Source organism: Oryzias latipes, chromosome 5 (assembly GCF_053564925.1).
Source record: "Oryzias latipes strain Hd-rR chromosome 5, Olatipes_Hd-rR_3.1".
NCBI classification, from domain to species: domain Eukaryota; kingdom Metazoa; phylum Chordata; class Actinopteri; order Beloniformes; family Adrianichthyidae; genus Oryzias; species Oryzias latipes.
In genome coordinates this window covers 33,796,489-33,820,740 of record NC_136241.1, presented here as the reverse complement: position 1 = coordinate 33,820,740, position 24,252 = coordinate 33,796,489, and the positions used below count along the sequence as shown (strand labels likewise).

Here is a 24,252-nt window from a genome sequence, read left to right as displayed (position 1 = left end):
TTAAATGACCTTTATCGATTTGTTATTTTTCCTCGATTTCATTTTAGAATAAATGTTTTTTTTTACAAATGTAGTTTATTGTTTTGATTGTTCTGAGTGAAATAGTCGATTGCTGTTAAAACATTGCTTTCCCCATCATGAGCTCCCAGGACGTTAATGGACAGCCTGATAAAAGAGAACAAAATCAATCTTTACATTGTCGGAAACGGAAAGGTCGGTCAGAGGCTTTTAAAGCACCATGTGTTTTCCTCAGTAATCGGATTACACAGGTTGTAATCTGTTACCTTTTTCATTTAAAATGTGAATACATTACAGATGTAGCATAAAGTGCTAAAAGGGTGAAAGTGGAGATGAACTGTAATCATTCTTGGTCCAATCATTTCCCATTTCAATGTAAATCAAACAAACACACATATTGAGTTTTTCAAAGCAAACACTTGGCAGCGCGTGACAGAGGCTCGCCTCGGTGATGATTTCCGGGACAGCGGTCAGGCGCGTCATGGGGACGGACGGAGGGACGGACGGGAGGGAACTGTCCCGGCGCAGAGGCGTAGCAGCGGCTGTTTTAGCTGAAGCTCCGGCCGTCCGGTCAGGGAGCGCACCGGCAGCACGGTAAGGACGCGTTTCCGAGCTCCCGTGTGCGTTAGGAAGGCTGCACGCGCTCCTTTTTTTGGACGCTGCTGTTGGATTCGGGCCGCAAAGCTGCGCGCGGCTATGAAAAGCCAAATGATCGAGACGGTTTGAGTTCATCATTTGATGAGTTTTTTAATGCTTCATGAACTATAGTGTTATTATGTCACGCTGTACATTTTTACAGGATAAAGGTGCGTCTTATAAAATAATCTAACATTTACTGTCTGTATTATAAACATAAAAATGCACAGATTATTCCAAAATTACGGAGATTTGAAGAAAGATGATGTCAGAGAATAAACTGCCATTGTGTTTCAGTATCTTCTTATGTCCTCGAGATTCATGTCGGACGGTGACAAAATAAAAAATACTTTTCTTTGAAAAACATCATCATGAACTAAAAGCAGTTTTAAGGTCAGACTGTTCCTTCTCCTTCATGAGTCTCTATTTCAGCTGAAAAGTCCAAACTCCAAGTGAAATTCATAAACAGTTTGTTAGATATTTCAAATGCTTGACAGAAACCAGACACGGAAGACATCCGCTGACTACAGTGTCATGCTGGGGTGATTTGCTGCTTTAATAACATTATCCTGCTCTGGACGTGCTGCTCTCAACCCCCCCTTTTGTTACTCATTACCTAGGTGTGACCAGGACTGTGCTTTAGGGCGCCATAACAACAGCCAGGACAGGTAATCTCCTGTGAAAGCTTCCCATTCTCCAATCCCAAATCAATGCAGAAATGTGGCCGGCGGAGGCGCAGCATGGTGAGGGTCAGAGGCTTGTTTACTTTGCTGTGCAGGCCAGGGGGGAGTCTGTTGACCCCAGTGCGAATGGGACACTGCATGGTGGTGACATGAGACCCAGGCGGGGGTGTTACTTGATGAGCGCTCATACGTCAGAGCACCCGAAACCCCCTCAGGATAATAACTTCCTAAATAACCAAGAATCTGAAGCATTTTAGAGCTGCCAATGGAAAAAAAGAAAACACACGTGAGAGAAAAGGGGGGGGGGTCCCTATAGTTTCAGCCCCACTGAAGCACTAAAAATAAACTCAAAGTGTTATGATTCCGATAAACTCCCTTGGATTACGTTAACGATCCTACTTCTGAGTGGAATTAAGCCGATTGCTCTGAAAAGAAGCTTTTACCATTCTTAACGCTCCACCTCCCCGCGAAAAGGAAAAGCGGCCGTCTGAGGGAATCAAACGCGATTTCAGAGCTGTGTTGACTGAGACCGCCTTATCTTATCAGTGGCCTTCAGGCAGAAAAACACGAGGAGCACAAAGGACGACTCTGTGGACAGACACCAAAAATGGTATTCAATTATGGGGTTCTGTTTGTGCCAAAAATGTGCTTCTGTGGTTGATTGTTGCTGTTTCTGGTCCACTGTCTACGTCTACCAGGGTAGGTCTAAAGCTGAACCGTGTCTTACCCCATCATGGGGAAACTGTGCATCCCTGCTGCAAAGCACTAGAGTGAAACTCTCAAACAATTGTGTTAAATTTAAGAAGGATTTCTTAATTATTGTTTTATTCCACTAGGCTTACGTTAAGCTAACTGAGAAGTTTTTGTTTCTGCACTACTAAGTAGTATCTGCAGCGTATCTACGTTTCGTTGATGATCGCTCTGTATTTGCTTTGCTGTGTTTGTGCTTGCTTTAAACTTTGCACTCGTCTTTACTGTTGTTGTCATTTCTGTACGTCGTCGGGTGTTGTCGACCGGACAGTCTTTGGCGACTGTTGGCCGATTGGTCTTGTTGTCTCACTACTTCATCAGAAATCTCCCTGACAACCGTTGCTGTGGTCGATCGGTACTGTCGTTTCCAGACGACGTCAGAGACGTCTTTGCAAAGGTGGTTAAGTGCAGAGCAAAGACGAGTTTAAGTTATGATTATGCTGTTTTTAGCCACAAAAAAAAGTTGTTGTTTTCCAGGACATCGTTTCTGCAGCGTGGCAGGAGTTCGTTCGAAAGTTACCTCTGAGATGTGGGTAGGACTATGGTGAAGACAGAGCAACCCTTCCTGTCACCCATCTGTTTACAAGCTCTCCCGCAATGAACACCTGCAACCTTTTCCAGACGGCATTTCTTCGATTTGAATTTTGAAATACTCAGAAATGCAGTTTTAAGCAGTTTTAATGTTCCTCATATATGTACTCCATCATCAGAGAAATTCCACAAGCGCATGTTAAAAGTACCAAAACACATGTGGGTCTTTAATGTAGTAGTACAAAGACACAAACAAATGTTTAACACACTTGTTCGGTGGGCATACTCAATGGGCAGAAAAACACATTTTTGGCACAAACGGAAGCAAATAAATGTAAGTAAATGTCTGCATACCAAATTCACTAAAGTGGTTCAGTTTCTATGTGCAGTACAGACTAATTACGCACTTTTGCATGGAACTAGACAAGGCAAGAAAAGCAGCAGAGGTTGCACTTCCAGTCTAAGGAAAAGGATTCTGATCCTAACCCTTGTGCTATCCTATGGGGTCCAGATGACCCGATCCTTCCATTGACGTGTTCTCTCTACCATGACAAAGGTGGATAAAGGTGGAAAGATTTCATGTAATCCATGGACACCAGTGAAGATCACAAATCATTGAAGAAAAAAGGTTCAGAGCACTGTCTAGTGGGTCTAGATGACCCCACTCCCAATGTTAAAGTGCCTAGGATAGCACAAGGGTTATGGGTCATTGCAGGTGCAGCGTGGATGCACGCGTGTTTACATCATGTTTACACCTGACAGCATTGACTGGAACCGGCAGAGCCTCTCGGTGTTGCTGTGGTTTCCCTCTGGGACTCTGTTGCTTGTTGTTGGCTGAAACCGATAAGCAGAAGAAGAAGAAGAAGCAGAAGTCGTCTTCTTCCACAGAAGGCAGATCCGTCTGATTCTCGGTTGTTCTAGGGATGTAGTCATTAATTACACATGTGGCCTTGAACCACATTTAGTTGCGGCATCTCGTGGGATTACCACTGAGCTCATGAACGCTGCAATCTCACTCCAGCCAAGCCCATAAATCCTTGTGGTCCACGTCCTTGCACTGGTCCCACCAATGTGTTGGGTTTTTTTACAGTTTTTTTTTTTTTATCAATAATTTCCCTCTATTGTTTTTTTCTCTGAAATCAGATTTAGAAGCAGCGTTTGCTTAAGCAACACCCACTGTGGCAAATCCCCAACACAAACACACTGCATTTATTTGCGGAGGAATTCTCTTGAGCCACAAATAATCGTCTGGTTTGCAGGATCAGTGACGAATTACTGACGCATGCATGATGTTTACGGCCTCCGTCAGAGCCCGCAGCCTGCCGTTAACCTCGCATACTAGCCTTCCTCTGGGAGGACATTGTGGGGGGGGGGGCATCAGACCTTTGCAACAAACTGACCATGACCACAAACTGTAAGACTTCCATCACTTTGTTTTTTTTCTCAAAACCTATTCCGGCTTCCTCTACAACAAACCAAAGTCCCAATAAGAAAAGAGTTGTTTGTTTTGGTTTTTTTCATTTTTATAGTGTTAATCAGAGCAATACATGCTAGAGAACACTGCGTCTGCAGACACATCCCCTTAAAAGTGGCCGATATTCATCATCAAATATTAACAGGAAAGGGGAAGTGGCGTTCTCACCAAGCGGTGATTCAGCCTGAAGGACGCATGATCGAGCCCCTCAGTGCAGATCTGACAGCCAGGAAAGTGTTGAGAAACACCAGCGTGTGTGCAGGAGCATGATCTGATGCAACGGGAGGAAACCAAAGGCTTTTCATTACTTGGAGAAAGTCCTTTTAGTCAGTAGGAGCTTCATGTTCAGGTTAAAGTATCAGATGTCATCCTTTAATGAGTGCACATGGAACAAATGATGGATGAGATTATCAGGGAAAGATTGGAGTAAACAACTTCCACATCAACACTTTTCTTCTCAGTTAGAGTCACGGGAAAAAAGCCTTTCGTTTTTTCACCCTGAAGTGTCCCAAACCTTCTGGGTGTCGTCTTTCTTCATCCTCTACTCCCTCCCTCTCCAGATCTCTCATCTCAGGACTCTTTAAAAAGCTTTCAAACACAGACATGCAGGATTTCAGGGGGACCGAGTCGGATCTTCTGGACCGACACAACGTGATTTAGGAGGAATCTGCACTCGTCGGATTCCTCTGGGGGTTTCTGTGGTGGGAAACAAAAACAGTTTCCTTCATGGTCTGATTATGCAAAACCTGTTAGGAATGAACCGTGGAAATGATCTTTGACTTTTTCGCTGTTTGGTTGATGTGAACACGCCTGATAAGGTCAGCGTGGTGGACGGATGAATGTTTGCAAAGTGAGTCAGAGCTGGGACCTTCATAGTTTTGTGTTTGGTTTTAGTCTTTCTGAAGCTTTCATTTATAGTCTCCTAACAGAAAATCTTGTTTCATGTGGATTTTATGATAAGTGTGGAAACTCGACAGTGTTGCATTAGTGTTAAATTAATCACTTCCTGCATCAAAATACCAAATATTTATACTCTTTGGGTTGAATTTTGTTTCTAACCTAAAATCCTTCCAGTCATCACTGATTGGATTGGGTTTCATCTTTAAAGACCCAAGACCCGCGTCCTTTTGCCATTTTTCTGATGATGGAGGACATATAATACGGAAATGAAGCTTAAAATTGCATTTCTGAGTTTTTCTTTATTTAAATCGTTGTGAATCAGGAGCAGATTTAAAAAAAAAAATATTTTAGAAAGCTTGCAGTTACGGAAAGCTACAAGCTTTGATCCATGAACGTCTTTGTTTTCCTCGTCTGAGCTGGAATCTGGATCCAAACTGGACAACTGGATGGCTCTGATATTGCTCATAATTTTTGTTTAACTGCTAACGTTAAGGCCGCGTCGCACAGCCACTACGTACATTTTGCGCATATTGCAGGGATGAAAATTGGTCATGTGTGAGTATACGTGGAAAAAGTGAGTAAAGTGAGTAAAATTTTCACAGATGTTTCAGGAACGAACGGCGGAAGAAGAACGAATAAAGCACGCTAAGAACACATAGATCAATGTAAAAGCCACATCAGGCCCAAAATCCAAATTATGTAATTTTTACGTGTTATGTGTGCCGTATAGGCGATTTAAAAGTAGTACAGTGGTGGTTCATGCATGAAAAGTCAGTTAGACATACAGGGAGCGGTCGTGCAAAAGCCAGAAATGTGCGTCTCTTAAAAATCAGGCACAGTTGCATGGGATTTATATTTGCGTGGGGTATAACCTACGTAAAATACGCGTATATAATATCTCGACAGACCCAAAAATGTTTACAACAGCTCAAAACCAGATTCCCGTAAAAACCCGTCGGCCGAAACCCTCGACAGACATCACGGCCTTGAGGATGGAGGATGGGGACTGTAAGCTGGTGGTGGGACATGTAAACAGATGGTTGATGGAAAGGGGGCAGGCTTACTCCACACCAACAGTCCCATCCACAACTCAGAGGTGACTTTCTGATAAACTCCTGACGCTCTGCAGAAAATATGTCCTAGAAAGCGACACAGATTTTTTAATTTTGGCTTAGATTGTAACTAAAAGCCCACTGGGAACGCTTTGGAAATAGATCAAAAGATGATCCGAGTGGGACTTTAATATGTAATGTGGCATATGGCCACAGAAAATGATTTTTGACCTATTTGTTTTTGTGTTGTGGTTTTGCAGTCTTAAAGCAAAGACGGAAATAAATCTAAACTTCGGGTTCGTTAACTTGCACCAAATTACTTAATTACTTAGGTGAGACAATCAATCTTTACAGTAGCGTAAAGATGTTTCCTTTCCTTTTATTTGTTGGTGAAACTCGTGACTTCATACATTTTTATCTTTGCATGATTTCCTTTTTTTTCCTGCTCATTCTTCAGAAATTCCTTTTCAGCCGCAAACACTTGAAACCTTTATTTTTGACCGAACTGCAGCAGCGTCGGGGGTCCGTGCTCGAGGGTTGACATGTCTAACATGTAGCAAGGGAACATGTGGTGGGAGGAGGATCCTTTGTCCTCTCTCCGCCCCTCCCCTCAGTGTAAGGCGTCCTATAGAAGGGGCGCTGGGCGTGCACCACAGGGCTCAGAGATTCCCTCCCCAGATCTAACTGAAACCACATTGGAGAATGTGGTTTCACAAAGACACACAAACTCACTGTCACACATTCCCTTCCACACACTCAGTCTCGCTCATGTTAATCGCACAAGTCAGAGCTCCTTCCTGTTTTTCTCCAGTTCCGCTTTTCCCTCATGCCTTGTTTGAGAAGGCAGCTCCGTGGACGAAGACCAGGAAGACAGGGAGACAGGAAGACAAAACCCACCAGTTCTGATCCTTCATGGGAGATTTTGGTCGGGGTTGTTGAGTTTGCCCCCTCTTGACTCTGCCTGAAGCCATGAGGGCTTTTGGAGGTGCCGACAGGGGGAACGGGAGAATAAAAGGACGTTCCGGGGAGAGGACAGACTCTTTTATGTAGAGCTAACTCATCCTATGAGCAATCCTCCAAACCAGACAAACCAGATTGCTGTTGATGGGTTTTCACAGGCAGCTCTGCTCGAAAGCCTCACGGACGGCCCAGGAGTAGACGTCGCTTTCCGAAAGTCTCCTCGGAGCACATTAGTGAGGGAAGTTTGGGGCTTCCAGGACCATGGAAGCTCTGAGAGAAATCTTTCTTCATCTGAATTCCCAGATGTCGACGTACAAGAGAGCCACTCTGGACGAAGAGGACCTGGTGGACTCCACCGCAGACGACGTGTACTCATCCTCACCTATGCAGGTAAATGTCCACAGGCGTTCTCAGCTTTAGCTTTGAACATCTGAACTAGCTACACATGAAGGCCTTTCAGCCAGAGGGCCTGAATCAGGTCTGTTTGGTCTGAAATCCTGTTTCAAAAGTTTAAACTGAAGAAAAAACATCAGAAATTTGAACAGACCTTGTTTTTGATGAAATGTCAGAGTCTTCTCCTCAGATCATTTGTTCTTATTTTAACACAAAAACTACAGGTTACAGGATTAATGCTAAAATACTTGATTAACAGAAAAACCCACCCGGTTACGCTCTAAATAGGAAATTTAAAAGACATTTCACTGAGGTCTACACTTTTGCTTTAAAAGGAAGATCTGGAGGATGTGATCTCTTTGATATCTGACAGAATCTATCATAATTATATGAAATATAGAGAAATCAACTGTATTTTGATTAATTTTTATGTCACAAAACACACTGTTTGGAATTCCTTTTTTGAAATATTAAGTTATTTAAATTTCATTTAATTTACCCTAAATCATCTGATTTTTCTTATCCAGGGGTCTACAACATGGTGTATTGTAGCTCTTTTACCCCTTCATTGTGGCTCTTTTACCCCTTCATTGTGGCTCTATCACCCCTCTATTGTAGCCCTTTGACCCTTCCATTGTGTGTCTTTCACCCCTTCATTGTGGCTCTTTTACCTCTTCATTGTAGCTCTTTTACCCTTTCATTGTAGCTCTTTTACCCCTTCATTGTAGCTCTTTTACCCCTTTATTGTAGCTCTTTTACCCCTTCATTGTAGCTCTTTTACCCCTTTATTGTGGCTCCTTCACCCCTTCATTGTAGCTCTATCACCCCTCTATTGTAGCCCTTTGACCCTTCCATTGTGTGTCTTTCACCCCTTCATTGTGGCTCTTTTACCTCTTCATTGTAGCTCTTTTACCCTTTCATTGTAGCTCTTTTACCCCTTCATTGTAGCTCTTTTACCCCTTTATTGTAGCTCTTTTACCCCTTCATTGTAGCTCTTTTACCCCTTTATTGTGGGTCCTTCACCCCTTCATTGTAGCTCTTTTACCCCTTTATTGTGGCTCCTTCACCCCTTCATTGTAGCTCTTTTACCTCTTCATTGTAGCTCTTTTACCTCTTCATTGTGGCTCTTTTACCTCTTCATTGAGGATCTTTTACCCCTTCATTGTAGCTCTTTAACCCCTTCATTGTAGCTCTTTAACCCCTTCATTGTAGCTCTTTCACCCATTTCATTGTGGCTCTTTTACCCCTTCATTGTAGCTCTTTAACCCCTTCATTGAAGTTCTTTTACCCCTTCTGACTGGCTTTGTTTTTGCATCACACAAAGTCTGAGCGTTGGACATTCATGCAAACCAAAGTGTTTATTTCTGCTGCATAAATGTATTTAAGGATGGCAGGTTACTTCTATGTCCATTTGCGGTTAATTAAAGGTGTCACATTGAGCCAAATGAACTAATTAAAGGATTTTAAGGTGACTTTTGGAATAAGTGCTCCCAGAATTCAATTCTTCTGGCAGCTTTGACCTCTGAAACAAGAAGTTAAATCCATTTCCCGAGCAATAAGTCCTTTGAAGTTTGTTTTCTCAGAGGCTTTCTTCGTTTTTTCTCCAAAAATGACGTCTTAACCCTCATTTATTCCATTCAGTTGGATTACTGTTTGTGTTCTAAATCAAGAAGAAAAAAAAATATATATATATATCAGTCGTGAGAGGAAACGCTTGAAGAATGCTTAACCTTTTCTGCGTAAGCGGATTGGGATGCAGTTACGAGAGAACCATTGTTCTCCAAAACCTGTCGCCAAATTCAGAGGCTTTCACCGTATTTCCCTTTTAAAGACTGAAAGGATTAAATTCCTGCATTTGGAGGCTCGTGTTGATGCGTTTCTGCTTTTTAACATTTGTCCGGCGTGTCGTTTGTGTGGGAGCAGGTGAGCCTTCTGCAGGGCCGGGGGTCTCCATGCTGGCCGGACAAGTCACCGAGGGAGAGGAGGCTGCTGCTGTCAGTCTGCGTGCTGTCGGTGGTCCTCTTTGTGTCGCTCATCTGTGCGGGAGTTTTCTACAAAAACGGTGAGCTCACGGCCCCGATCTTTATCTTTGGTGCCAGAAACGTCTAAAGCCTTAAACATCCTTTTGGGTCGGGAGCTGATTGTTTTCTGCTGTTGAAAAACCGTCAGATTTACATTTCAGGATGGCTCGTTTATTGGAATTGCATTTATTTACAGTGGCATATATTTTATTTAAAAACAGTCAAACAAGATAAGAACTGTATTTTATTTTAGTTCTCCTGATAGACATTAGCAACACTCATTTGTCTCCGCAAGAACACATCTGTGTGCTTTTGATGAAAACAGATCATAAATCCATATATTAAGTGGCACCTCATCCTTAGCTTTACTCACTGGTTTGTTCTTCTTCATTTACACGTCTAAGTCCTCCACCAATTAGTATGAAAAATGAGGATTTCCTTTTTTCAATCAAACAAATGATCTTGAATTAATGGACTTTCTAAAGCACGAGTGTCAAACTCCAGGCCTCGGGGTCCAAATCCTACCCTCTTGTTGACTAAACACACCTGATCCAGGTAATCAGCAGCAGGTGGGGCTGAAGAGCCAGTAGGCTGTCGGCTGTCGAAGCCTCGAGTCCAACAGTCCTGACTACAACCAGGTGGCGTGGTAAAGTTACAAAAATCGAATAGTTTTACAAATAAATGTACGTAGATTTGAATAAAGAAATACTCAGAAATCTAGATTTTCTTCATATCTGTCCTCCATCATCAGAAAAATGCTACAAGAACATGTTAAAATCACCAAAAACACCACTTTCGTTGACCGGGATCTTTAACACTTGACTTTGTGGAGTCAGCTCCTCCTCCTCAGTCCAAAGTGTGTTTCCTTTTGCATCCGCAGCCTTCCAGGTTTCCTAAATGTCATGCTAGCGAGAACCTGGGGTTAGGGAGACGCGTGCACACAAGAAGCCTAGCTTCTGCATCAACAAAGTTCCCATGCAGGAAGGTTTGCAGGTTATTACAGCTTCGTCCTTTTACGCTGATCTCTTCAGCTTGTCCTTTCTGCTAGAAGCTAAGTTATGAGTTCAAGCAGCCTAATGTGTTTTTAGAGAAGGTTAAGAAACCTGGTCAATTTGAAAAAGCCTACAAGAACGTTAAACACAAGATTTCTGTCAGGAAAACATGTGCATCAGTCTTTAAAAGAGCGAAGCGGTTGGAGGAAAGATGCTGCAGGACAATCCTTACATAACAAGATAAATATACTTTATTAGTCCCATGACCTATTGTCTTGTGTTTTCTTGTGTTATTCTAGGAAGAAATAAAGGAAAGATTAAAAAAAATGAAGAAAACAAATTGCTATTGTAGGAATAAATAGGTCACTAAATACCTTTATTTCAACCTAAATGAGGCCAAACCAAATGAAAGTGTTTGAATATAGCCTTTGGTTTGACACAAATATAAAAAATATATAATGGCTCCTTTTTAATGTCGTTTCTGTCCAAATGTATTCATAAAATAACTTGTTTGGGGGATTAGAAAGGAGAAATATGTACCAAGACTAGATTAAATTGATTAATTACAACCTATTTTAATTATTTTTTGTTATTTTGGCAAATAAATTACTGAAAGTTTTTTCAATTTTTTACTGCTGTTTGTTCAAACAGCATTGGAACCATTTGTACTTTTTGTTTTAAAAACTCCACCTTTGACTGAACTTTAACAGAGCGACCATGAGGTTCCTCCCCGAGCGTGTTCTTTATGGGAAGCGTTCCGTGGATTTACCACCACATCCTGGCAGCTTCTCATCAGCGACCGTTTCCTCACAGAGTACCACTTCCTTCCATTCAGCATCGCATGTCACATCACACTTTGAAATAATAAAAGGAACAAGGATGAAGGTCCTCTGGGACAGGCTGTTCTCATCCTTGCTCGTGACTTTTCCTAATGTCTGTTCTGTGCCAAGCGTGGACAGACTGTTCTGTTGTGGAGATAGATCGCTGAGAACACCTCTTTACACAGTCCTGAGGAATTTGGATGGGTTCACCCAAAGTCTGAGCTCCTTTTTTGATGATTAAACAGGTGGAAGCGTCTGCTGGTGATATTTCACGTCTATCGTGGCTCTTTTGTTTTCCTTGAACCATCTATTTAGAAAGGATTTTTACAGAGGCGGCTTTTCCCTTGTGCATCCTGGCTTACATGATTCTTTCCAGATGCTCTGAAAACCCTCGTGCATATTTGAGCTTCCCATGAAATATTTTTCTGATTCTCAGCCGTGTTTTTTTTTCCAGCCTCCGGCAGAACCTTAACGTTGCTTTTCGCCCACCCCGACAGGTCACCCGGGCTCGTGCCTGACGGGACCGTGTATCACCGTGGCCGGCGCGGTCATGGGCGCCCTGGACAGATCTGTGGACCCCTGCCATGACTTCTACAACTTTGCTTGTGGGGGGTGGGTGAAGAACAACCCACTACCTGAGGGGAAATCCCGGTGGGGTCCTTTTAGCAACCTGTGGGAGCACAATATGCTTGTAATGAAGCATTTATTAGGTAAGAGGCAGGATCTGAGCCTTTGGGGTAACGTGAACATTCATCTGTGGTGTCCTCTGCTTTTTTATTGATTTGATGCTTTAATTTGGGCAGAAAACACAACGATGAAGGGTTTGAGTAAAGCTGAAGAAAAGGCTCAGCGATATTATCAGGCCTGCATGAACGAGTCCAAGATTGAGGAGTTAGGAGCCAAGCCTCTCCAGCAGCTGATCAGCCATGTATGTTTGTTGAAACGCCGTCTGTCATGTCGGCTGTGCTCTGGAGGAATCACGGTCTGCTGCTCTCCTGCAGTTAGGCGGCTGGGCTCTGAATGGACCCTGGGACAAGGACAACTTCCAGGAGGTCCTGCGAAAAGTGTCGGGCAGCCTACGCACGTCGCCTTTCTTCACGGTCTTCGTTAGCACGGACTCCAAGAACTCCAACAGCAACGTTATCCAGGTATGAAGATTCGGTTGTGGATTTGGTCGGTCAGACGTTCTTGTTTAGGTCTGAGAGGGTTCATGTTGAACCTCTTCCCACCGGTTTTCACGGGATCCTCCATGGGTTTTTTGAGGTCTGTGGTTATTGCTGGCGTCCTGCGCTCATTCTAACGGTTTGAAGAGGATTCTGTCCCACAGCCGTCCTGGACTGACGCACCAGATTGTTTTTAGCAATTCTTCTTTCTTACTTCGCCTTTTGGGTAAAAATTTAAGAATGCACCAAAGTTTGCACACCGCTAGTACCCGGTGAAAATGAATTTGTGGATAGTAAACAACACACACACCCCAAAAAACAACAAAATTGATGACATCACAGCAGGAAAAACCATCCACAAAAAAAATGAACGGGACAGAAATCTCTTATGGGGCTCAAAAAACTACTTCAAAATCCACAAATGAAACCAAAACACAGGTTTGGGGATATCCAAAGGAAATTTTAAAATTATTGTGGGATAGTCACAGAAACTACGGTCTGGCGGCCGTTATTTGCCACATTGCCAAATTTTTACATTTTCCCATAATATGAGAAAAGAAAACTTCCTTTCTTCACACTCAATGGGTCTTCACAAAGTTTCACACATATACGCCACCAGGTTAAGTCTACATCCACTAACAAGTCATAGTAGTAGGTTTAAAGGTTGTCATCTGGACTCAGTTTTTATAGTTAGAAGACGTTTCACCTCTTATCCAAAAGGCTTTGTCAATTCTAAATCAGCTGGTAAAAGAGCTGGTTTATATGCGCTCATGGGGGAGGAGTCAGACCTGAAACTGGATGGTATTGTCAACTCGAGTCCTTTGTCCTCAGCTGGGGTTGGGGAGACAGTGGCTACCCTCCCCAACCTGGTCATCTCTTTCAGCTGTTAATGACCCAGGTGAAACCGGTTCGGTTTGTTTGGGTTTCAGGACACTGCTGTAGATGGATGGAAGAATAAACCTGAGACCATCATTCTTATTGAAAGAAGGTTTATCCTTCTTGACAAAGATGGCTTCTTTCACTCCTCGCTCAAACCATCCTTTCTCTCTGGCTAAAAGAGAAACTTTTAAAACTAACTTTAAAAACTAAGTCCAGATGACAACCTTTAAACCTACTACTATGATGGAATCTACCTGGATGAATGAGAGTCTTCTTAGAGAAGAAAAAAAAATCACCTTTAGTATCGCGAATGAATTTAAACTCCACCCCGGAATTTTGTTCTATCACCTCTTAACTCCTCGTGCATCATTGGGATGCTGCATGGAAAAAACGTTGGTTCTATTAATGAAGATGGCGTGGTGAATAATTTTTTACAAGGATGTTGTGAAAATGTAACAAATAAATCCTTGGCTCAAGCTGAACCAAACAATATGAGATAGATATCAGTTAGTATTAGGAAGACAGGTGTGGTTAACAAAAAATCTCTGTTGCCAAGGAAATCCAAATGTATACTTTTGACTATCCTTGTAAAAATTACATAGACCTGTACGTCACCCCCAGGTGACCAAAAATTACAATGGTTGCTATGGAGATAAAAGCATATAGAAAAGTTGCCATTTGAAAAGGTGTTTGTTTTTAATGAATTTGCCACGTTTAGCTCTATGAGGGTGGGAGGGGCAGTCGGAGAGAGGGAGGGGTGAGTAGCCACTGCTCAGACAGTGAGTGCGGGTCAAAAGGAGGGCGGGGCCTATTTAAAACGTTACTTTTTTACTACTTTAAAACAAAAACAAACATTAGATAAGAACTGGAGTAAAGCATTTTATTACATTTTTATTTTACAATTGATTTACAGAGAAACAAAACTTAATATACAATCAAAATACTTTACCAAATACAGAATTTTACACACACATTTATATATAGACAATCATGTTCACTTATACATACAATATTTCTTGTATCGACCAATTATTCAACATTTTAACAGCAGCCTAATTTTTTGCAGTGTTAACAACTAAGAACATCTCCATGTTACATAAAATAAATAAATGAATAAAAATAAAAAATAAAACAACCTCTCAAATAAAGTATTCCCTTCTTTTAAAAGAAAAAATGTCCAATATTCTTATGTAAACAGTATCCACAAATATGAATGTATTTGATTTTTGAAATTGTAGATTTGTTAAAACTATCCTTATAAATTCTTCTAATTGCCCTTTATATAAGTTTATTGTTGGATGAATATTTGTTTTGTAAATATCTCTGTAATACAGGAAGTATAGTGGTATTAATGTTGAATTTTTACTCAGTGTCCTTTTGATTTGGTGGATTGTAGCTTTGAGACATTTCATTTTTTATCTATTAAACTTGTGGTTTCTTCCAAACTGACACTTGAGGATGGATGAATCTGTGTGTGCCGTCATGAGATTGGAACAAATTGTAAAAATGTGACTTTTTTTTTTCAATCTGTGTGTGAAAAGAAGCTCTCTTTAGTTGTCAACTGCTGAATCACAGGATGTGTCTTATCGTTTTGTCTTTTAGGTGGATCAGTCCAGCCTGGGGCTCCCCTCCAGAGATTACTACCTCAACAAAACAGCTAATGAAAAGGTGCCGCGGGCAAGCGGGGGCCTCTTTGGTGTTACAGTTATTAGGGGAAAAATGTGTCGAAGCCTCGAGTTTGGAAAATAGACCAAAAACGCGGCTTACGCCAGCACAGGAAGTCCAGAAATGATAAATCTAGATTTCATCCTCGGGGAAAAGCTCTTGCAGATGCAGACTTTAGGATTTCTAGCTTCTCATCCACTCCGTGGTGCTCTCCTGTGCTTCACAGTATCTCACGGCATACCTCAACTTCCTGGTGGAGTTGGGGGTTCTTCTGGGCGGCACGGAGGAGGCATCTCAGACAATGATGACGGAGATCGTGGAGTTTGAAACCACCTTGGCCAACATCACCGTCCCTCAAGAGGAGAGGAGAGATGAGGAGCTCATCTACCATAAGATGAAGGTGGAGGATCTGAAGGTGAGTTCCTCCTAAATTTATGTTTTTGACTTGAAAACAAAGGTCAAAGTGCTGATGAAAACTTCTCACCTTGTGGCCACGGCGTTTTTGTTGCTGCAGACTCTGGCTCCTGCTGTGGAGTGGATACCATACCTGATAGAAGTGTTCAAGCCCGTTCCACTTAACCAGTCCGAGCTGGTTGTTGTTTATGCCAAAGAGTACCTTCAGAAAGTTTCCGACCTTATAGAGAAAACCAATAAAAGGTGACAGATTAAGTCATTTTCTATTCTTTCTTTTGTAGCTTTTTAGTGTCTTGTTACCTGTTTTTACCTGCATGAATGCCTTGCTACTAAACATTCAGCTCTTATTGAAGAGAGTTCAACCCATTGAGTGTGATGTTTTCTTCTTGCAGCCTCCTCAACAACTATATGGTTATGAAGGTAGTGAGAAAGATGGTTTCTGTTTTAGACCAAAGGTTCCAGGATGCTGAGCAGCGCTTCCTGGAGGTCATGTACGGCACTAAAAAGGTAAGAAATATATGTCTAGATGTTTTTTACCAATAAGGTTTAGCTTAAAACGCTAATTTGCATTTGCTTGTTTTTATATTTACATCCGTTGTTGTTTGTTTCATGCTTTGAAATCTGAAAAAACAAATGTGTTTACCGTCTATCTTCCAATAATTGATGCTGATCTCCAATAAACGGCTGGTGCGCTTTACTTCAGACGCCGCTCTCTAATAGTGGCCCCCCGCCCCGTACACAGTTGCGCAGACGCTGGGCGTCTCTCAGTACAGCGATCAGGTAGCGATGACCAAGAAGCGCTCGGTCCATTTAGCGTTTAAAAACCAGAACGGTCTGGTAAGGAAGCTGCACCACATTAAGGGCTGGATCCCTAAAGGTATCCAAAAAAGAAAAAGGAGCAAAAAGTTTCCTGGTGGAGATGCAAAGAAAGCAAGCGACGAATTTGATTATTGAGCAAAGCCAGAAAGGTGGGCGTGTCTCCTGGAAAGTGATTGGCATGAAAACGAAGAGGATTTTTGATACAGAGGCTGATGCTTCAAAGAGAAAAGAAAAATTTCACGATGCTAATCAGAACAAAATATGAAGTTCTCAGCATTTCAATAAATCCTGAAATGTTCACCGGGTGTTGTCTGCATTTAGTGACCGAATTTCCCCATCCAACAATAAACCCGTTAGCCGTCACCATTCTCTCTGAGATGGAACAAACCCCGGGCTCCAATAGACGCCTGTCTTTAATGAAGGCCGGAGCTGCCATTGGAAGATTTATTGTACCTGATGTTTAATGTGTCAATATTGTCCCTGGAACAGAAAATATCAGGGAAAGTTGAACTAGCTTGTCAGGTGGAGGAACTGACCCCCACCCAAACAGCAGAGTTCAAATCAGCACTTTTTGTTTGACACAGCATCCAGATTTCACAGAAAGTGGAAGCAGGGACTAACTAAATCGGAACTGAACTCGCTGTCCTCACAGATTGTTTCTACAACCGGATTTCACGAGTTTGAGCCTCCAATTCAAACAACACATAGATTTTTGCCAGTGTTCTATCACTGCTGTGTGGCGATGATTGAGGATCCTCACAAAGAATGGGTTACTCTTAGAAAGCGATGACAAACCAGGAAAGTGATGACATAATAACTACTTTTGCACTATTATTGTGTTAAAGTCCCACTCTGATCAACTTTGGATCTACTTTCAAAGAGTTCCCGGTGGTCTGACGATGCCGTGTTTAGCCAAAATCCCCAAATCTGATTTGTTTTTTAGGACAATTTAGACCACAATGCATTGTGTTTGAAGAATTCTTCAAAAGAATAATGTGGTTTAGAGCCATTTTAAACCACATTCTTGATAATCCTCTTTTTTTTCATGATATAATTTCTTTAGTGCAAATCTATCATTTCTAGAAGAACCTTATAAACTTTTTTCAGTTATTGCCATTACGTAATGTCTTTCTGTTTTAATTAGCTTTTATCCAACTTTTTACTGATATAATTTTTTATTTATTGGTATTTAACTTTTTTTTCACTGGAAAACTGTCAAAACTAAAGCAAAAGTAACATTATTCCAAATATACAAAACCATGTCAAGTGATTCATGCTTGTTCCCTTTATTTTTATAATAATTATGCAGATTAAAAAAAAACCCTCCCTGCATTAAAACGCAATTCAAAGTTGTTGCTTCTGCTTTTGAAGAATTATATATTTTACTTTATGTTTCCCTCTTTCATTTGCATTTGTTCTTTTCTGAAAAGATGCTTGGTGGCTTTCCTGGTGCTTTTGTGGATGTGTCTTTTGTAAGTTCCTTTTGGATAAAAGCATCTTGTAAATGCAAATGTTGAAGCTTCTTTTCTGCACAGCTTCAGCTCAGTGGGGGAGAAGCTGACATGCCATCTTTGGATAAAAGGATCGTCTAAATACAATTTGAAAAACGCCAAATAAGTGCATTTATCTCAATCTTAACTGCATGTCTGTGGCAGATCTGCTCTGGTTGGTTGCAGTTGTGTGATAATAGCAGAAATGATGGATTCAGTGTTGAATTTAACACACGAGTTCCAGCATGTAAGTGGGCCTGAAAGGCTTTTTCTGCACTGAAGTGGATGTTTTACTGTGAAGGCTCCAGTGACCCCGGCCTTAACTAAGCAGGATCCTGTCCCTCTGTCTTGTTTTCCACTGGGGTCAGGCTGTAAAAACAAATCAAAACTCTCTTTATGTGTGTGTGTGTGTGTGTGTGTGTGTTTGTGTGTGTGAGAGTGCAGCTGTGTAGCTTTTTCCATCTCTGACAGAATTCCAAAGCAGATTTCAAACGCTGTCATTTCCTCAGAAAGATCCTTTTTGTCCTACATGCGGCTCTGTTTGACGGCTAATTTGTGCTTATGAAACTTCTTCCTGGTCATTATTTGCAGTTCAAGCTCATTTTTCTTACTTTTTAAAGAATTTTTAATTGTTTCCGCAATTCTTCTTTCTTACTGCGCCTTTGGGTGAACAATTCGCCTCCGCCACGCAAAATAAAACCAAGGAAAAATAATGAATGTGGCGAACGTCTCAATGGGGTAAAACCAAAACACGTGTCTGGGATATTCAAAGAAAACTTTAAAACTATTATGGGATGGCCACAGGACCTAGTTGGCAGTCATTTTGTGGAAAAGCCAACGGCCATTTTCACTTTTCTTTTTGCACAAAATGGTGGGAAAAAAAACTTTTTTCAAGTGATCTGAGGTTTTGTTAACCTTTGACCTCATGTTGAATTCCCCCCCCCCCCCCCCCCCCAAAATTCTACTTTAGTAGCAGTTACAAATTTAAACCCATTTTCTAGGGGTTTTTAATCTATCCCCTCCTTTTGCTTCATTGGGAAACTACTAGTGGAAAACATGTGTTGATTTTCACAGCGTTAGTGTGGCGAGAGAGCAAAAGTGGCGTTCCCCTTTAACTCACGTATTTTTTACTGAAATATTGTAAAGTTGTAATACGTGAATCGTTGGCTCAAGCTGAACGAAACAATATGACATTCAACATGAACATACCTGGAATGTGGGCGTGGTTGATAAATAACCTCCGTTGCTGAGGAAATTCAAAACTGTACTTTCGCCGATTCTTCTAAAAATTACATAGATGTGTTCGTCACCTGCAGCTGACCAAATAATAAAATGGTTGCTATGGAGATAAAACCAACAGAAAACCGCCATTTTTTTTTGTATGCAGCCTTGATTAGAGTGGCCAGGGCAGTGAGGGAGAGTGAGGGGCATGTAACGGCCGCCCAGCCAGTGAGGGCAGGTCAAATGGGGTGTTAGGGCCGGGGAGAGTTGCACCTGTGGGCCATACAACGCCGCTCACAGCTTTAATTATTGTTTTGACTGCAGATGGGCCATTTTGTCCTGAGCTGAACAACATGGCGGCGCGACCGACCCTCGCGGCGGCCTCTCCTAGTAACAATACAGTGGAAAAACTAATCTTGAATCTTAAATATCCAGATCAATTCCACTGAGGTGAAAGGTGTGCCCCATCCTGAAGAGGATTTAGATCATGTTAGTCAGAGAATCAACAACAAGAATAAAAAACTCTGTTAGATTTTGCACATTTTTTGTGAGATTGCCATTTGATTTTTTTTAAATATATTTAAACAAAACGTTTATTTTTATAAATGTAAGGTGTGGGTGCCAAATTGTTTGCTTGGGGTTATATTTGCTCAGTTTTATGATGTGATGAAGCCATGTGACTGAAAGGTCCCGGTGCTTACAAGTTAGTTTGTTTCTGTTTGTTGTTTTTTTGTTCTTGGATGGGTTTTTAAAAACGTTCCCTCTTGTGTTCAGTTTTGCAGACTTGAATCCCAGCTGAGTTCAGTCGCTCTCATTTGTTTTTGTTCATTTCAAACATGCAACATCTTAAAAGTACCCAAAATTTCACAATAAGAGTTGCAACCCATGGAAATAAAATGTGACAGAAACCGCTTTGATTTCCGAACATTTGTTTTCGGCAGAGCTGTACGCCGCGTTGGAAACTGTGTGTCAGCGACACGGACAGCGCCCTGGGCTTCGCCCTCGGAGCCATGTTCGTCAAAGACACGTTCGCTGAGGACAGCAAAGACATTGCAAGTGTCTTGAGGTTTTTTCAAAGCCAACATCTGCTGGCGTTGGTGACTTGAGTTGCCTCTGACTTGCCTTCTGTGCGTCAGGCGGAGGAGATGGTCGGTGAAATAAAATGGGCCTTTGAGGACAGCCTGAAGGACGTCAGCTGGATGGACGCAGAAACAAAGAAAGCGGCTAAAGAAAAGGTAGCAGGAGGTTGTTACGAAATTTTGTGAAATGGAAAAGAAGTACGGCGCTGCCATCTGCTGTGGAAACGTGTCTTTTACAGCCTTTGACTCTGACTTTTCACAGGCAGACGCCATATACAACATGGTGGGATATCCGGAATTTATCATGAATGCCACCAAGCTGGACAAAGTGTTCAATGATGTAGGTAAATGCGGTCGAGCGTGGATGTCCGTGCCTCACTGAAACGCTTTATGTGATTTTCTACTCTCCCCTTTTTCAGTTTGAGGTGGTGTCAGAACTTTACTTCCAGAATGTGATGCAGTATTACAACTTCTCTGCCAGAGTGACAGCAGACCAGCTGAGGAAAGCTCCCAACAGGAACCAGTGAGTCGCACCCCACCGCCCCTCTTCCCTCAGAGGAGCGGCACGCTCCGGTGGGAACACATTCCCGTCATACTGACTCAGCGGAATACATCCACAAACGTTCCCAGGCAACCGGCTCCTCTCCACTCAAATGATCCCCGCCGCCAATTAGGCAGGGGGGGGAGGCTTAGATTGGGGTTCCCATGCCCTCCAAACTGATCTGTAGTCAACCTGGCATGCCAGCTTTTGCACAATCAATGTTCTCCACTTGTGGAGGGCTTCCTTTTGGTCAGACACTTCTTGTTTTGCAGGTGGAGCATGACCCCTCCAACTGTAAACGCATATTACAACCCAACCAAGAATGAGATGGTCCTGCCAGCTGGAATCCTTCAAGCTCCGTTTTATAGCCGATCTTGGCCCAAGTATGTCTTCCATCCATTCATTCACGGGCTTTCCCCATTTCCCAGGTTGTTTTGATGCCTTCAGAGTTGGCCAGATCTATTACAGGTCTGCTACCAAGTGACAGACATAGATGGTCCTTTATTGGCCTGTTAGGTTATAGCGTGGTGAAAAAAACGCCATCCGTCCATTTTCAGAACCCACTGAATCCCTTTCCGGGTCACAGAGGCCACCTAGCTACTGTTGGGCAAAGGCTGAATACACCCCGGACAGGTCGCCAGCCTGTTGTAGAGCCACATGCAAATAAAAAACTACCAAATTATAGTAAATACTGGTTATAGCACTGATTAAAGTCCCACTCCGATCATCTTCTGATCTATTTTTAGAGTGTTCTCTGTGGTCTTTTTATTAGGATAATGCCAAAATCTAAAAACCTGAGTCGTTTTCTAGGACAAAGTTTCTGCAGAACAGCAGGAGTTGTGGGCGGCACTGCTAGCACAGAGCAACCCCGCCCCCTTTCCCCTCCATGCGCTGTGTTTAAGTGGAGCAGAGAGCTCGTGGCCCGCCCAGCAAATTTTCGACGTCACAAATAAGCTCCTTTTCAAGCTCTTGATTCACGATTTGAATATAGAAATGCCCAGAAATACAATTTTGTGCTTAATTTTCTTTAAATGTGTCCTCCATCATCAGAAAAATGCCACAAAACATTTAAAAAAACACAATTTTCATTGCAGTGGATCTTTAATAAACTATTATTATGAAACTATTTAATAAAATACTGACTTATAATCTTTTTGTTCTTTATTTTGAAATGTGACCAGCATGTTTTTGTCACTGAAATGTAAAAAATAATGCTCAAACAGGCGTTTTTTTTGCTCATGTTCATTTGAAAATCTGAATGTTTCAGAGCCCTTAACTTTGGCGGAATCGGGGTGGTCATGGGTCATGAACTCACACATGCATTCGATGACCAAGGTACGTTCAGAAATGACAGTGTTGTGATTTTTGGCATGTTTGTAAAAAAACTTTTTACTTCTTTCTGAAGGACGGGAGTACGACAAGGATGGAAACCTGCGTCCTTGGTGGAAGAACTCGTCTGTGGAGGCCTTCAAGAGACAAGCTCAGTGCATGGTGGAGCAATACGGAAACTATAGCATTAACCAGGAGCCTCTGAATGGAAAACACACCCTGGGAGAAAACATTGCGGACAATGGAGGATTAAAGGCCGCTTATAAGGTCAGATGGGTCAGATTGATAGATAGAAATCAGTTGAAAAACTGTCTGTTTCTGAGATGTAAAAAGGGTTCTGTAGGCTCATTAAAAAAATCCTAGTTTTCTCGATTTTCATTACTTGAGAAAGATTAAACCTTTATTTAATTGTGTCCTATTTTACAAACTTGGAGGGGAACTCAGACTACATGTAACCTCTGCTGAAAGTTCTGTTTGTTTTGGGTCGACTACATTAGCCTGTATTGGAAAAACCGTGTTGTTTCGTTTACAGCGTGATCTGGAAATGCAACAGGTGGTTGCGAGCGGCCTTGTCAGCCTCTGGTTACTTCCACGCACATTACATTCTTTCCATGTCAGCAAAGGTCACAAGCTCTAAAGCTGATGGGAACGTAATACGGACACAGAAAACATTTCCAGCATGTGGAAACACACCTTTTCTGCGTCACATTACCACATCTTCTCATCTGAACTTTCCCGTGAGGAGAAAAAAAAAGTACGTTTCTAACATGATTTTTTGCTGCTTTGAAGGCTTACGTGAACTGGATTCAAAAGAACGGCGAGGAACCCATGCTGCCCGCCCTTGGAATGACGAACCATCAGCTGTTTTTTGTCGGGTTTGCTCAGGTTTGTGTTCATTTTGTCAGACGTTAGTGCTTTGTTTAGCGTCCCACTCCGATCATCTTTTGATCTGATCTCAAATTGTTTCCAGTTGGCTTTTAATTTTAATTTTTTTGCAGATTTTTTAAAAACGTCACTTTCTAGGACATAGTTTCACCAGAGCAGCAGGAGTTCATTAGAAATTCACCTCTGAATTGTGGGGAGGGCCGTTGGCGCACAGCAACCCTGCCCCCCCCCCGCTTGTGGCGTATTTTCTACGTCACAAATGTGCTCCTTCTTAAACAGCATTTTTTCGTTTTGATTAAAGAAAAACGCAGAAATGGACATTTTTCCTATTAAATGCCCTCCATCATCAGAAAAATGCCACAAGAACATATCAAAAACACCATTTTCATCAGAGTGGGTCTTTAAACAGACTATTGTCTATGTTCTCCTGCAAGTCGCTTTAAAATATATACAGTATTTCATGTTTACACCAGGTCGTTTTGTTTTACTTAAGGAAAAATGCTGTTAGTTCAGGTTATGTTTTGGTATAACAAATTCAAATCAGTTGTTTGAAAATAATTCCAAGGAATACTACTAATCATTTCAATACTTTTAAAGAACTAGATGAACGAATAAAAGCATATTTTTGTATTGGATTGGTTTCAGGTCTGGTGCTCCGTCAGAACTCCGGAGAGCTCACATGAGGGGGTGATCACAGATCCTCACAGCCCATCAAGGTTTAGGGTCATCGGCACCATCTCCAACTCTCGTGAATTCTCCAAGCACTTTGGTTGCCGGGCAAACGCCCCCATGAACCCCAAACACAAGTGTGAACTTTGGTGATGCCTGGTTGCTCTCAGCGCTTTTTCACAGCTAAGCATCAAATGAAATGTGGAATAATAGCTCTGATAGAAATTCAGAAACCACTGAAACTTTTTTTATCCTGTGCCTCTTAATAAGATTGTAGAATGTGGATCTCCACAGCAGCCTTCCTTAAGCTCTGAATGTGGCTTTAAATGTGGTTTTCCAACACTGGGAATCCAAGCAATGGATATAAAATGGGAGAACTCCTCCAGTTATGCAGATTGCTTATTCACACCGTGTGGAAAAAAGCAATGTTAATGCAGTTACTTTCACCGTGGATGGATGTGCTCTGATATATTGTGTTGTATTTATAGCTATATTTTTTATAAAACAGCATACCAGGGACCTGCAAGATGTACAACCTTGACAAAAACTGAAAAGTTTGATGCAAAACTCTTTTGTCACTGTGCTAATGTCATTTTTTAAATGTGTTTGTAAAAATATATATATATTTGTAAAACTGCCACTGAGATGATGTGCATACGCCAAGCCATAATGTGTCATACCTGGTATTGAATGTTTGTCACAAATTATTTTGTATATTAAAAAAATATTGCTTAAATGTTCAAGTTGAACCATTTGCATTTTTAAAGAAGTTCTAACAAACTTTTAGTGTTTTTTTTAGTCAATACAGACAGAGCACCCAGATTTAATTTAGTAAATAAATGCTGCAAGTGCACACATTTGGACGGT

The 24,252-nt window shown here is 41.8% G+C and overlaps 1 protein-coding gene across 6 annotated transcripts; it reads left to right on the top strand.

The window, feature by feature from the left end:
* The first annotated feature begins 468 nt into the window (after nt 1-468).
* ece1 (endothelin converting enzyme 1) lies at nt 469-24,128 on the top strand. Of its 6 annotated transcripts, none has more exons than XM_020703605.3 (20): nt 510-612; nt 1,275-1,322; nt 7,308-7,394; nt 9,321-9,459; nt 11,729-11,941; nt 12,035-12,159; nt 12,233-12,379; nt 14,876-14,941; nt 15,165-15,353; nt 15,453-15,595; nt 15,745-15,859; nt 19,824-19,934; nt 20,019-20,117; nt 20,224-20,301; nt 20,381-20,484; nt 20,775-20,885; nt 21,770-21,837; nt 21,908-22,098; nt 22,621-22,716; nt 23,362-24,128. In XM_020703605.3, the coding sequence occupies exons 3-20, from the start codon at nt 7,308-7,310 to the stop codon at nt 23,536-23,538; spliced, it is 2,259 nt and encodes a 752-aa protein (XP_020559264.1). In that variant the 5' UTR covers nt 510-612; nt 1,275-1,322; the 3' UTR covers nt 23,539-24,128. The 6 variants fall into 6 exon arrangements, with proteins under 6 accessions (XP_011473964.1, XP_020559264.1, XP_020559262.1 ...); XM_020703603.2 differs by having other exon boundaries at nt 528-612; nt 1,275-1,397; XM_011475662.4 differs by lacking the exon at nt 1,275-1,322 and having other exon boundaries at nt 469-612.
* Nucleotides 24,129-24,252: the final 124 nt, after the last annotated feature.

Bases quoted from the DNA above. Each gene is read 5' to 3' on its own strand.
- ece1 (XM_020703602.3), top strand. From the start codon at position 7,266: ATGGAAGCTCTGAGAGAAATCTTTCTTCATCTGAATTCCCAGATGTCG. The intron at 14,942-15,164 runs GTGCCGCGGGCA...TGTGCTTCACAG, and splicing joins ACAAAACAGCTAATGAAAAG to TATCTCACGGCATACCTCAA. The intron at 21,838-21,907 runs GTACGTTCAGAA...TTCTTTCTGAAG, and splicing joins ACATGCATTCGATGACCAAG to GACGGGAGTACGACAAGGAT.